Source organism: Platalea leucorodia, assembly GCF_965183815.1.
Source record: "Platalea leucorodia genome assembly, chromosome: 4".
NCBI lineage: Eukaryota > Metazoa > Chordata > Aves > Pelecaniformes > Threskiornithidae > Platalea > Platalea leucorodia.
The window spans coordinates 60465289-60480144 of record NC_138826.1 but is presented as its reverse complement, the minus strand read 5'-3'; the positions used below and the strand labels follow the sequence as shown (position 1 = coordinate 60480144).

Genomic DNA, 14856 nt, shown 5'->3' with positions numbered 1-14856 from the left:
TCACAAGGACAAGGAAAAGGAACCCAGGCTTGTTCTGAAGAATTTAGCAATATAGAGAAAGGGATTACTCTGGGGTATTGCCAAAGCTGAACTGACACATCCACACCTGTGCCAGTTGCTTTGCTGATTTACTGCGGGAATGCAACACTGAGTTTTTCTTCCCTGGAGGAAGCAGCCACCAGCAGATTCAGACTCCTCTATATGAGCTGTATCCCCAGCTTCCCACCTTGGAAGTGGCCAGGTTTCCCAGAGGGCAAAATCCAGCAGGCAGGACTGAAAGGGAGTTATTCAGAATTAACTGAGAAGGGTCTGGAGCACTCCAGGTGCACAAGTGAAGCTACCTATCTCACTGTCAGCATCTGGATTTTCTTGGCAGTCCTAACCCTGCTCACCCTGAGAATTAGGTTGTTTCATGGGTGTGGTTGCTCTCCACGCATTGTCTGCTGACAAGCTAAGAAATGTTCCTTAATGCTCTTGGTGACAGATGTACTGTTCTTCACAGGTTGTCAGCTGCAGGCAGGTACTATTTTGAGGTGCTGCACAAGCAAGATGACAGAGGAACAGACCATGTGGAAGTAGCAGTGAGTCTGTGCAAATGGCCATGCTATATACGCGTCCCCACAGAGCTTGGGAATGACATTTGTAATGATTTCCCTCCTTTCCCAGACCCCAGCTCCTCTTTGCATGAGATGTATCTAATCCCTTCCAGAGCCCTTACCTACTTCTGTGTGGGATAGCCCTGGCCCCCTGTCAGGACCCTTGCCTCTGCTTGCTTGGGATAGTTCTGCCCTCTCCGGTCTCTGTTACAGCTCTTTGTCGTTCCCTGCTTTGGATGTGTCCTGGGGGATCTCAGCTCATTCCCAGTCTTTTGCTGCTAGGTAAACTCGGTCACAGTAAGGAGAAAGAGGAAGCTGTGAGCCCATCTGGTGGAAAAACATCTTGTGCCTGTGCCTTTTGTTCAGGCTTGGTTAACTCCATAAGCACTTCATTTTAATGTGTTTCTCTGTTCCAGTGGAGACTGAATGACCCAGAAGCGAAGTTCAAAGTCATTGACTCCCAATACCTCTCCCTTTTTGCTAGTAAGTATCTTCACCACAGGTTTCCCTGAGCGTCTCCCCATTCTTCCAAAACATATCAGTGGTGTTTCACCATGAATCATAGTCTAGCCAGGCAAATACCACGCATACAGATCATTACAAGAAAGAAGTGGAGACAGGTCAGGAGATAGACCTCTGGACAAGAGTGTGACTCATTAAATATAGCAGAATTGGAAGTAGGATTGGAACATTAGTTCAGGGAAATCTAGAGGCAGTGAGGAAGGGCAGAGAGGAGAGCCTGCAAGGGTGAGAACCGTTCTAGATGTGAGAGTAACACGGGATGGAGGTTGCCCGCAGAGAGCTAGGGGGAATGTGAGACCCTTAACATGGGAGCTGTGGGGCTGTGCGGGCAGCTGGACATGACCAGGGAGAAGGAGCCACTGTAGCACTTCCAGGAGATTTCACTCTGGGTGCTGGACACAATGGGATACACTGGCAATATTGGGAGAGGCTGCTTTCTTCTATATCAGCCTCAAGTCTCTTCAAGTTGCTGCTGGATTGCAGCAAGCCCATCAGCCCAGTCCCTCCTGTTTTGTAAACCCTTCTTAGCACATCAGATGATGCCTTTATCAGTTAAGGAGCTCCTTAGTCCTGTTTACCCTTATCTAACTTTGTCAGCATCGCTTTCCTCTGCCAGCATTCCCCCTTGCCATGTCTACCACTGTTGCCTTCCACCATCTCTGGGCTTTTTTCCATGGCAACACTTTTGTCCGTGGAAGACTCCCTGCTGTAATCGAGACATCTGTTTGCTGTGTCTTGGATCACAACCTGCTGCTCTATTTTCTGACACCTGCCATTTGGCCAGGACTAGGCTTTCAGTTAGGTCTTCGGTCCCCATCCTTTTTCCTTCTGCTCTTTTCTTCTTAATAATTCCCTGTAGAAGGGAAGATTCACATTCCAGAAGATCCCTTTGTGGTTGGGCACAGTGCTGCAGTCTGATCTTTATCTGGCATTTTGTGCTCATACAGTGTTTACCTCTTCCATATCAGCCTTTGGCTGTATCACATGTCATCCCATTCCTTCTGGGTTCCCATGTTGTTCAGTATCCAAAAGTTGCTAAGAGTGCCCGTGGCAGCATGTTGCCTTTACCTCCTGGATATTTATTCAGTTCCCCTCATCTTAGAGTAAGATCCATGGAGACATGAAGTCCTCTGGCAGCAGCACCCAAGATAAAACATGACCAATACCCAGTCTTGAATTTAAGCTTCCTGTTGCTCCTGGCTTACTGTGGGTCTCCATTCCCCTGCTGGAGCATCATCCTCCTCAGCCACTGAAGGCCTCACCCCAGGGTCTTGCTCCTTTTCCAGCACAGGAGAAAGCTCCGCTCCTCAAGTTTCTCATCCCTTTCCTCTTTTCTATCTCCTTTTAAAATAAATCTAATGCTATTCAGATGTGTCCTGTAACTCCTGCCAGCATGGGCCTTCTTCAGCACACCGCTGCTGGCGTGTCCAAGGCAGGAGGTCATTTTCCTCCATTACTCATCACTGTGTTTGTTTGCTTTCAGTGATAGCCATGTTCCCACCGCACAGCTTCTGTATCTCCAGCTTTCTGAGCCTTTCCTTCCCACGGTGTCTTTGCAGTGAAGCTCCTGATCAGCACCATTTAGGCGTTGCTATGTCAGAGACAGCATTAGTGCCATGAATGCAATGCCATTTGGAAAGGGCTGACACTGGGGAAGGGCATTTTTTGGGACAAGGGACGAATTAGCCCTTCCTCCCCATTCCATTCTCTCTCTGGTTTCTAGACGAGACGCTTTTAAAGATGGATGAGGTTGGGCATATCCCGCAGACGTTGGCCAGTCACGCAAGCCGGCCTGCTGACAGCGCAGGCAGCAAGGCACACCCAGCTGACATGTTGAAGCCTGACCCCCGGGACACTCTTTACAAAGGTAAGACTTGCAAAGCAGTCGAGGAGGTAGCTGCAGCCTGTCACAGCACGTGCAGTAGCACAGCCAAGAAGGATTGTCCTCCTACGCCACAGTTATCAAAGGCCACGCTTTTTTCCCCCCAGTGCAGAAGAGAGGGGCCAGGTACAATATCAGTCACTGTAGGAGACAAAGCACAGACTAAACCCAGCTCTTCTTTCTTGGCATCCAGCTCACACGCCACCCGCAGGCATACTATTTTAGTGTAAGTGCCACAGAGCAATGTAAAGGGATGAGCTGTGCAACATGGTTTGCTTTATGTGTCTGTTAGTATTTCACATGGATAAAGAGAAACCAGGCTCAGAAGTAGCTAAGCTGGTGCATCAGTTACAGCAGGGCTCCTCCCGCAACGCTTGCCTACGTGTTTCTTCTTCTCAGTGCCTCTGCTCAGCAAGTCTCGCCTGCGCCGAGCCTTGCCGGACTGCCTGTACAAGCCCAGCTACCTGGTGAATGGATTTCCTCTGCAGCGCTACCAGGGACTCCAGTTTGTAAGTTTTATTCCTTGAGCAAGCACTTGCCCAGGGGAACGCAAGGAGGAAGGAGGGAGACCCCATTAACCATGGGCCTCCACTGATCTGAAGCTCCTGGGCAGACTTGACCATCTGCTGTTCAGGTCTGAGCATCCCAGTACATGCCAGAGGGCAACACCAAGAGAAGGGAGAGGGCTGCTACACACTGCTCGCAGGTGTCACTGGGGTACAAGTGTGTGTGTCTTAACAGAGCCCCTTGGACCTCAAACCAAAGAGCTGAGCTTGCCTTTGCACGGAGCCTCACAACGGCCAAGGATTTTATTCTCTATGGGGTGAACTGTAGTCTGTGTGGACTACTAAAGCCCCTGACAAGCTTAAAACTGGTCTTGAGGGGGAGCTCACATTTGTGGGGCATGCAACGTAGCAGGGATTAATCCCCTGCATAGCAGAGCAGACTCTGAGGTATGCTGGGGACGGGTCACCAGCACGATTTGCCCTCCCTGAATGGCAGTGCAAGCCTATGCTCCCTGGGGGACTTGCATCCTGGGTGGCCCTGGCTCCCTCAGCCTTGCCTGGAGGTCTCCCCACCCGCTTTCTGGGCTCCTGTGATCCCCTGCATCTCTTCAGGAGGACTCGCCCACCTCTCTCCCAGCTAGTTCTTTCTGTTATAGGACTTAAATGCACAGTTACAGAAATGGACAGACAGATGCCAAGAGAGAGATAAAAAGGCACACCCTTCCACGCATCCCAGCGCACTTCCTTCTGTTTTCCATTCTCACAACCTGCTATTGAGTGCCTTGGAGAGGCAAATAGTTAATGAGCAACCCCTGCTCCCTCTCAAAAGGGCTGGTCACCCTGCAACTGTGTCTGGGTCAACTTGTGACTGATATCTGGCATTTATGAGGGTTTTACCTTGTTTTCCTCCCTTCTTCCCAGGTTCATTTATCCTTTGTTTACCCAAATGATTACAGCCGCCTGAGCCACATGGAGAAAGACAACAAATGCTTCTATCAGGAAAACCCTTATTACTTGGAAAGGTAGGATGCTGCAAATGTGGATTTACTAGCAGGGAGGGAGGAGATGGTTTGAAGGCTGGAATTGGGGTGGAATTTCATATTCACTTCTGTAGGACTCTCTTAATTCTTAAAGATCCCCTAAGCCTTGCAAAACATTAAAGCATTTATAGTTTCTTTCAATAACCTGTGCTCCCTTTAAGTGAAAATATGTTTAGGTCTCAAAGGGAAACTGCCACTGCTTTTCTTGCTCTATTAACCCAGAAGCTGGGTCAGAGCATGTTTGTTCCACTACATCAGGGAATGGATTTCCAGCAAACTTCGCCTGCCAGCAGCTGGTGCCTCCTGATGGCTGTCACTGTGAAAGCCAAACCATGCTCACCACCAGGCATCTCTCTGAGGGAATAAATGCATGTCATTCATCTTCACTGGGGTCCAGCTCCCAGCGGTGGCCCTGCAAGGGAACTGCCACTCACATGCTCCCCCCTGCCACAGGCAGACACCTTGTGTGAGGACTCCCCTGCATTCAGGAGAACTTTTTTGAAGGATAAGGAGAGTCGCTTTTCCAGTGAGATAACTGATGGTGGCCTCCCTGTGCTCAGGATCTTCTTCTTCCCTACAGGACTATTCTGAGGGTTGGAACAACAGATCGTATCGTAGGTTTGGGAGGGAACTCCTGGGACTAGTGTTCATAGTGAAGGGTGGAAAAGGTGGCTGCCATGGCCTGGAAGGTGCTACCCAGGTTTATTGCTTTGACAATTTATTTGTATTGTGTCAGGATTTGGGAACTGGGGGCCCATTTTGCTTCGCATCAAGCACACATGGAGGGAAACAGTCCTGGAAATCCCTCCCAAAAGCTTGAAGCACAGGCATATGAGGACAGCACACAGACAGTGGTGGTATGAGAGAAGAGAGAGAGAGATCATTGCAGTTACCTGCCGGAGCTACTTTTGCAGCATGATGACTTGCGTTTGTGAGCACTACATCATAAGTGAGCTTTAAGGAGCAGTTTAAGGGAGGCTGAAGAAGTGTTGCAGGGTACTTACATTGGGATTTCCTCCTGCGCTTATGAGAAAATGTCTGAGAGACTAGAATGATAAGCAAGGAAAACTGATGCCTTTGACAGTGCAGAGTGAGATCTGATTGCCCAAAGATATGAAAGATGGTGATGATGATAGGAAAGGAGGATCTAGAGGTGCTGGGTAGATGTAATCAGAGTAACGGACCATCGCCTCTGAAGCAGCGGCCATAATTTATTTGGAGAGAGCAAAGTAACTTTCATCAAACTTGTGTTTTGCCCTTTCCACTGCAGATTTGGATTCTACAAGTACATGAAAATGGACCGGCCAGAGAAGAGCCTGGACTCTGGAGAGAAGACAGAGCAGCCAGGTAGGGACCCTAACATCAGAACCTGGAGGATCCTTTTATCTGTCACTTTTGTGTGTGATCTTCCAGCACCAGCTGAAAGAAGCTGTTGACTTTCCATGCCAAGGAAGTCACAGCCCTTCCCTACCAGATTGCCGTGGCTGGGAGGAGATTTTTGCTGCCACTTTCACTTCTCTTAAGGGCAGGTTGGGAGGTCACCAAACAGTGGGCTGTAGTGGACAACGTGACAATTACCTGTAAGGCCTGTGGCTTAGCTGAGGTGCAATTCCAGCAAAAATGTGGGCAGAAGTGACAGAGCCAAGGGTGTGCAGCGTGGCAGCCTGTCCTCGCACCTGCCCTGCAAAGCTGTAGCCAGACCGACTGCTAAAGGCAAAGCCAGACCCCTCCGCAGCCTTTGGCAATGGTGGCTAACAGGTGCTGAGGAGGTTGGTACCAGCAAGAACACAGCTTCTGTGTCTGAGAGCATCCCTGTCCCTCTGAGCAGGAGAGACAACGCTGAGATGAAGCAAGAAGTAGCTGCCCCTGGTGGGGCGGGTGCCTGGGTCAGGACGGGAAAGGCAGCGGGAGGATGACGGAGGTGTAACTGGGATTACTCCTGCAGGCTCCCAGGAGGGGAACCTGGACGACCCGCAGGATGCGGAGCAGGACGTGGAGAGTACCAGTCCCCCAGAGCGCCCTGGCACGGGGAGGGCAGAGCCGGCAGGCAAGGCTCCCAGCAGCAATAACATTCAGGAGGACTATTCCCTCCGGGAACATCGTCGGCTCCTCTCAGTGACGGGTGGTGACATAGGAGTGGGGCTACAGAGGAGAGTGATGAAGAGATCTGGTGTCAAATCAGACACACTGGCTTCTGCCAACCAAAGCCTCAGCCAGGCTGGCCTAGAGAGGAACCCAGTAATGAAGAGACCCCGTTTAAAAGCTGGAGTCAAAGACAACTCCAGGAGCCCTCCGCAGCATGCCAGGGCTATCCAGGGGAGAGCACCTGTCAAAAAGGTGAACCCTCCTCCTAGGACCGTGTCTCAAAAGGAGCAGCCTCTCGGTGGCCCCAAGGACTCAGGGGTCATGATTCCCAAAGGGGTGAGACCTCAAGGAGACCTCAGTGCCGCTAAGGATGGGCTGCAGCCAGCAGGCACCGTGCCAGCTGGGAAAGGAGGCCCAGTCTCTGGCAAAGCCAGCGCACCCCCTGCGAGTGCTGCCAGCCCCAGCCAGCAGCCTGGGCTGCCGCAGTGGCTGAACCAAGTAGAGTCCTACATTGCTGAGCAGAAGGCGGCCAACGGTGGGGACGTGGGCAAGGAAGAGGCGCAGGTGGCATCTCCTGTGAAGGGCAAGTCTAGACCTGTGGCAGCAGAAGAGGAAGAGGCGGATGGGGAACCAGAGGAGGAAAATGAGGAGGATTTCAATTACGCACCAGTGTTCGACCAGGCGGTGAACTGGGAGCAAACCTTCAGCATGAGCAACCTGGACTTCCATATGCTGCGCACAGACTGGATTGACCTGAAATGCAACACGTCAGGAAACTTGCTGCTAAGAGAAAGGGAGGCCCTGGAAGTCACACGTGTCTTCCTCAAGAAGCTCAACCAGAGAAGTAAAGGGTAAGACACAGTGTAAAAACCAAGGGGCAGCGTCCTGGAGCTGGTGTACCATGCTGCACAGGGAATACCTGTTGTGTGAGAAGCTAGTGGGAATCAGGGTATAAACTAGATGTGGGAAATAAGACTTCAGGCAGGGAATCTGTGTAAAAACCTGGGCTTTAAATACCTCTTGTGCCTGAGAAATGGGAATTGTTGGACACCAGGCCACATCTGGGGGCTAAATGTTGCCCTCCAACAGTGGTGGCAGTAAAAGTGAAAGATTGGAGGTTTCCATCCAGCTGGCATCACTGGCCTTTTGCTGGCTTCCTCCTTGCACAGTGTAGGTATTGCAAGCATACAGGAGCATTTTACCAACTGAAGATTAAGAAGCCCTGCTGATATGAAGTAGGACTGGAGCTCCTTGTGCTTGTGCTTTGATGTCTGCCACATCTCAGCTTGTGAATCACTTAGGACATAGGACCAGAAGGGACTTATCAGATAACGTGGATCAGTACGCTGACCTCAGAGACAGCCAAGTACCCTACACTGTTATCTGAACGTGTGCACCTCCATCTTAAAACTAGCTAGATTTGTAGATCTTAGTACTGATTTGGGAAGATGTTTCAGCTCCTCACTGCTTTGGTGACCCACTGGAGATCAGCTTTTACTGGTACTCTGTTTTTACATGGTCTTGATGTGGTTCTTTTTCTTCTCAAGATTTACCATCTTGATTGCCTTTCTGGCTAACAGACGTACCTCCTCTGAGCCTCTATAAGCTAAACAATCCAACTCCTGACCCTTCTGTTGAGTTGGCCTCTATTTCCATAATTTTCCTAACTGTCCTTTTCCATGCTGGTTTCAGTTTGGGTTAATTTTCCTGTAGATGAATGACCAGTATCCTGGATGTTTTATAGAATGGGTGTTACTAGTGCCCAGTTCCTGCTGGAAGTAACTCTCATGCTACATCTTAAGATCTCTTTTGTTTTTTCAGGTCCACATCAGTCAGAATTGCAGTGTAACTGATGAGTACACGCAAGCTTTTCTCAGCATTTTTAACTGATGAGCGTCCATTTTACAGCAGAAACTCTTGTTATGATCCGAAAGGGCATGACCTGCCATTTCATCCTGTTTTGGCCATTCTGAACCTACAGCTCACCCCAGTTTTTACTGTATGATTGCTCAGTCCTACTCCATGTTATTGGCTGATTAGCTGTCATCAGCCAATTTCACTAGCCCAAACATAGTCCTTGTGCCAAGATCATTGTAGGAGGTGTTGAATACACTCACTATTACCAGCCCTACAATCATTCAGACACATTTGTTATTTTCTGTGTCACCTTTATTTCATTTCCCTTGCCAACTATTTTCTCTTGGCTGGAATCCCAGATGTAATCCCACATGCTTGTGGATTTAGGAAACAGGTGCTAAACCTTCCCATGGGGCTTCGAAAGCGGTGCAGCAAAGCGGGGGGAAGCTAGGGACAAAAAGGTTTGTGCTAGCCAGGAGGAAAGAGCCTGGCAGAGCTGAACGGGGTGGAGGTGGGAGAGGGGCTGGTGTATGGGGGACATGCCCACCCCTGCTGTATCTCCTGCAGGCGGTTCCAGCTGCAGCGTATCGTGAACGTGGAGAAACGCCAGGACCGCATGCGAGGCAGCCGCTACCTGCTGGAGCTGGAGCTGCTGGAGCAGGGAGAGAAGCTCGTCCGCTTCTCCGAGTACGTCTTTGCGCGGGGCTGGCAGGGCGTTGGCAGCGATGAGGAGGAGGAGAGGAAGATGAGGAACCTGGCGTGGGGTCGCCGGCGGCACCTGATGGCTGTGGCGAACGAGCCAGAGCTGTGCTGGCCCCAGGGCTTTTCCTGGAACCACCGTGCCGTGGTTCACTTCGTGGTGCCAGGTAAGGGCGACCTGCCTTCCCGGGATGAGGGATGGCACGGTGGGCGCTTCCCATGGGGGCAGCCTGAACAGTGGGTCTGGGCCAGCCTCAACTGTCTCATTTGGGTCGCTTCCAATTTCTGTGCGCACCAAGTTAAACCTCCTCAGAAATATGACAGGGCGCAAACTCCCATGGCTTGTAAGCTCAGAGAAAACTCTCATCACACTGATTCCTGGGCTCTTTGGTCCAGGTTTTCAGACTGGGCCTATTTCAGCATCCCTGCAAGGTTAGCAGAGTTTGAGGGAAGGCCAGAAGCCTTGCCTGTTGAGAAGCCATGCCATCTTTGCAATCAGTTGTACTTTGATTCTCTCCCTCTTGCAATACAACCAGTGAAAAACCAGGCACGTTGGGTACTGCAGTTCATCTCTGACATGGAAGAGCTGTTCCGAGTCACTAAGGATCCGTACTTCAATGTCATCATCACGGACTACAGCAGTGATGACATGGATGTAGAGAAGGCTCTGAAAAGGTCTACCTTGCACAGGTGAGAGTACTGCTTGGTCACAAAAAACTTCTCACACGCATACACCTGCAAACAGAGCACATCTGCCAATCTCTGTGTATTGACCAGCCGCAGCCTCCTGCAGCTGGAGACCCAAAGATGACATCCATCCAGACCTTGCACACGCTCATACGTATGTTGTTGTTACAATGTACCTACGTGTATATTGCATATAATTGTGTTATGAAACTGTAAGGTAGTACATCCATCCAGATGCATCTCTTTTCTCCTGGCTTTTGTTCAAGTTTGCAAGAGAGGACAGAAAGCAAGTCTCGCACTTATGGGACAGGGGGAGGACAAAGACAAGAAGGCTGTGAGGAATAGGACAGAGAGCCTGGAGACCTCTGGGGACTCCGCTTGCTGGAATAGCTGTCTGGCTTACCCTACTCTGGCCTGAACCAGCCTTGGCTGGTCCTTTCCTTTACCTGCCAGGGGTTCCCAGTAACAGGTCTAGTCCTAGGACAGAGCTGGACTAGGGCTGAAAAGAGTTTTGCTCAGCACTGCCATGTCCTTGCTGCATAAGTGGGAAGACCCTCAGGGCACGCTGGGACCTGGAGCAGTGCTGAGCTTGCGCGCTTACACAGCAAAGGCTTTCCTCCTCCTTGGGAGGGTGCATGGGGGCAAGGGGCAGCTCTGCAGCATGACACCCGCGGTGTACCACTGATAGCGGTGCTTTCTGTGCTCGCCGGCGTGCGCACACTGAACTTCTCTTTCCCGTCTGACCCCCAGCTATCGGTACTTGAAGCTGACAGGGAATTTCGAGCGTTCTGCTGGGCTGCAGGCAGGGATAGACCTCGTGACGGTAAGCCTGGGGGACTTGGGGTGGACAGGAAGGTGGATAGTATGCGTCTGGTGCTACCTCTTGCCTTTCATACCGAACATGCTGGGTTTTAAGGAAGGGAATAGCCTTGCAGACCAGATCGAACATAGATGTGTTTCCTGTGCCTCCAGAGTAAGAGTTTCACCCTGTACTCCAACGAGCCTGTGGTCTGTTTGGTTCTTGGCCCACCTGCTGGGGCTATCAGACAGGAGGGAAATCAGCAGTAGCAGCTTTGTGATACTGGCTCTGCTGGGTCATAGTCGTAGTATTTCATGCCCATTGTTCAACAGCCAGTCAATGGCCCTTTTGCCAGCCCCTAGGATCTCAATTTCTGATCTAGCAACAAACGGCTCTTTAATTCACTCCCATATCTCTGTCTTGATGTCCCTCAAAAAAGACTTACTTAAAGTCAGCCTATTTTTTTTCCCAACCGGTGTGGTCGGTTCCAGGACCCGCATAGCATCGTTTTCCTGTGCGACCTCCACATCCACTTCCCAGCTGGAGTCATTGATTCAATCCGGAAGCACTGCGTGGAAGGGAAGATGGCCTTCGCACCCATGGTCATGAGGCTGCACTGCGGCATGTCCCCACAGTGGCCTGATGGTAAGAGGGAGTGGAGCCTCTTTGGCTCAGACCTCATGGAATGGGGAAAGAAGGAGGGTGCCTGCCACCTCTACATTTGTTCCTGCAGTGCTATCAAGGTCTGGAGCTTAAGGTACTTCCAGGGCCACTAGATGAGAGTGCTTTAGACATAGGATGGGGTTTAACAGTGTCAGGTACCTGGAATTTGAGATCAAAGAGCCAGCAGAGCCCTTTATATGACGTTTCTCCTGGTCATTTCCTTGGTCCCTCTAGATTTGAGGACCTTGGAAAACCCCTCCTTTACTCCTTTCCATCCATTTCTCTCTTTTCTTAAGGGGCACAGCCTGTCCTGAGGGGATCTGGTAGCCCCAGGGTGAGGGAAACCAAGCCAAGTCAGAGGGAAGAAAGTGGCACAGATCATCTGAGTGTAGGATTTCCTTTAGACAGAGGTGGCCATCCTGAGCCACCCAGGCACAGGGACAACCCTTTGAAGCTGGGACAGTCCAGGTACCTTAGCTACTATGCTGCCAGACAGGAGATGTGAGAGGCTCTGCTAACAAGTTCATAGGACAGCCCACGCTGTCTGTCCGCAAACATTTCTCACTTCCCAAAGCTTTAATATGGTTGGCTCTGCCTTGGTGCTGAGTTGACTCTCTGGTGTCAACACTGTCCTAAAAGTAGCTTGAGTCTCACTCCAGCACTTCTGCTGGAGTCATTGATGGTTCAAAGCACCAACATACCTGTGCCTCTTTTGTGCTGTCCCCAGGCTACTGGGAGGTGAATGGGTTTGGTCTCCTGGGCATATACAAGTCTGACCTGGACAAGATTGGAGGCATGAACACAAAAGAGTTTCGGGACCGCTGGGGAGGAGAGGACTGGGAACTCCTGGACAGGTAGGCATCTATTGTCATCCTTTGTGTGCTCAGGAGGTGAGACACTTTAGCTCCTGGAGGACCTATGATGAGGAGAGTGGGGATCTGAGGAGATTGAAGTGACTAGTCTGAGTATGCCCTGTCCTCAAACCTAGTAGGTGAGTGGACCCAAAATACACTACTACAGCCACTGATAAAAGAAGAGGGGCGCCGTTTCCTGGAGCCTTCCAGCCACACTGCTGGTTGGCCACGGGCAGATCAGGCACTGGTGATCGTGAAGACTTCATCGTCTTCAAGCAGTGCAGTGCACAGTGGGTCCAGTTTGGGTCCCTAAGACTTCCCCTACTATGTATAGCAATTGCCCAGAAGAGCAACTGTCGGAGAGACATTTAAAGATCACTAGGTACAGTTGCAATTTCTGAGAAGTTTATGATGAGGGATCTCTGCTGTACAAACTGTAGGCCTCTGGGTTTTTAGTTCTAGGTTTTGGGGCCTCTCCTGTCAGTTCTGTCAGATAACTGCAGAAAAGACCAGCATCCTGAGTAATCCCATGTTGCCAGCTGTCTTTTCTCCTAGCCTGGTGTGCGCAGCCCGCTCCCAACCAGTTCTGCTCTCAGGGGTGCATAAACACTCAGCAAGTGTCATTAGATGCCTGCTTATGGATATGAGATACCTCTGAGCTATTTGGGACTCATCAATTTGATTTGACAACAGGATGTCTCAAAAGAGATTGCCTGGGGCCAGCCCCCTGGTATCTTTGTGATCAAGTTTTCCCTAAATTTAACCTTCTCCTTTATGCCAGGATCTTGCAGGCCGGGCTGGAAGTGGAGCGTCTCTCCCTGAGAAACTTTTTCCACTGGTTTCACTCGAAGCGGGGCATGTGGAACCGGCGCCAGCTGAAGACCCTGTAGCCTTCAACCCCAAAGCTGCCCAGCAGCGCCGTCCACCGTCTCGTCTCAATGTGCACTTTGTTGAGGCACACAGCCGAGCGCACAAACTCTTCCTCTGCCTCCAGAGCCTTCTGATGGGATGGCACAGCCGAGGAAGGGACGGTCAGGCTAGAGGAGCGGGAGCTTCTCTGTAAGCCGTTGAATCCAAGACGTGGGATCTGTGTCTTGCTGGGAAGGCGTGGGGGGGAGATGTCGCCAAGTGAAGGACTCGTAATTCCTGCCATGCAGTCTGGCGGATGGTACGGTGGGAGAGGTGCCATATTTCCTGTTGAGCCTTGTGTGGTGCAAACCAAACAAACACAAATCCCAGCTAAGCCCAGAACGGTTTATTACAGTAACGCAGCTTCTCTTTCAATACTTGAAGGAAAAAAAGAAAAAACCCAACCCTCCCCATTTCCCCTCCTTCCCCATCTCTCCAGTATCCATGCTTTTGGACAGGGGACCAAAGTGAGTTCTCTGAACTGTATTGTGTCCACGTGCCCATGTGCTGACCCAAGGAAATCTGGATGTGGAGGAGCTGATAGGCACTTTAGGCTGCTGGTGCTTAGACGTTTCTCTGTGCTTTTCACTTTAGTAATTATGAAAAACTGTGCTCATATTCAGCAAATTATGGGCCATGGATGGAGATGCAAGTACACTTCCCTTATGAGAGCCACGTTTGCCTCCAGCTGGGCAAGGTGGCAGGGGTTGATGTTACAACTCCACCTAAATTATTGATCCACTGCCTGAGGATAGTGGAGGGGTTATACAGAGAAACTAGGAGGGCATCTCAGGAGGAACTTTGCAGCCTTATCTGACAGACTTGTGTTTGTCCTAACGATATCAGGGAAACCCTAGCAGGGAAGAAGTGGCAATATTTTATTAGCTGAAATATTGTGATTTTGTCAGAAAAAGAGGAGACAGAATATTCTGCTCTCTAAATCCTGTACATTTATGCAGCATCTAAAGGTTAATTTAATAAGTTATGGCCTCACAGTTATGTCTTGTCATAGTTTGACTTTTATGTAAAGAGCAGACTTCTTGGTTGAACAACCGGCACAGCTGTTGGTGCTTCATCTCTGGAACAGCCCTGGGAGCTCTGGCCCAGTATGGAAGGGGTGGCCTCAGGCCTTGGCACTTGCACTGGGTGCAAAGAACAGTGAGGACAGAAGAGGGATGAGTGAATAAAAGGATGGGCAGACCCATGCTGGCGTTGATGCAAGAACTGCGGAAAGAGCCCCTGTCCACAACCAGCCTGACATTAGAGGGAATTCTCAGCCCCTAAAACTCCCATTAACGGAAGGCAAGATTTTTTACCCCTGTAACCATTTTACAGGACTATAGAAACGCAGAAATCCCAGCACAGTCAGTGCTCTGCACTGAAGCTTCGGTGTCCCCATACCGTGCTGCAAAGGCCGCTGCTGGTCTCCAGCTTCAGCAGAGAGTGAGATAGGATGCTGCTCATGGCGCCCAGCTCTCTGGGCAGCTGTTGAGAAGCGAGTAATGGAGGTACGCAGGATACAAGCAATGCTGACATGGTATTCGAGTTGTTTGCTTTTTACACTGATGGAGTGGATGCCAGTTCAGAATAGATGTTAATTTATTATTATTTCTGTGGTGCTTGACAAGTCCATCAAGTTCCACTATTGCAGTAGAAAACTGAGCATGCAAGTTCTGGCACGTGAGATAGAAATCTTGTCAAATCATCTGCTTGCCTCAGTCTGGGTTTTGTGACTGATGGAGTCAGAAAAACTCAAC

General features: G+C 50.4%; 1 protein-coding gene across 1 annotated transcript in view; it reads left to right on the top strand.

Annotated features, from left to right (window-relative positions):
* The window catches only part of B4GALNT3 (beta-1,4-N-acetyl-galactosaminyltransferase 3), a gene marked incomplete at its 3' end in the record, with an annotated part of 64881 nt that extends 51801 nt beyond the window's left edge, over positions 1–13080 (top strand). Inside the window, exons 8-20 of the mRNA XM_082308467.1 lie at positions 503–581; positions 1013–1079; positions 2842–2985; positions 3400–3509; positions 4428–4528; positions 5817–5893; positions 6492–7482; positions 9056–9354; positions 9724–9877; positions 10625–10697; positions 11165–11318; positions 12064–12190; positions 12972–13080. Coding sequence (XP_082164593.1) covers positions 503–581; positions 1013–1079; positions 2842–2985; positions 3400–3509; positions 4428–4528; positions 5817–5893; positions 6492–7482; positions 9056–9354; positions 9724–9877; positions 10625–10697; positions 11165–11318; positions 12064–12190; positions 12972–13080 — 2485 coding nt within the window. The remainder of the gene's footprint in view (positions 1–502; positions 582–1012; positions 1080–2841; positions 2986–3399; positions 3510–4427; positions 4529–5816; positions 5894–6491; positions 7483–9055; positions 9355–9723; positions 9878–10624; positions 10698–11164; positions 11319–12063; positions 12191–12971) is intronic.
* Between the last annotated feature and the right edge of the window lie 1776 nt (positions 13081–14856).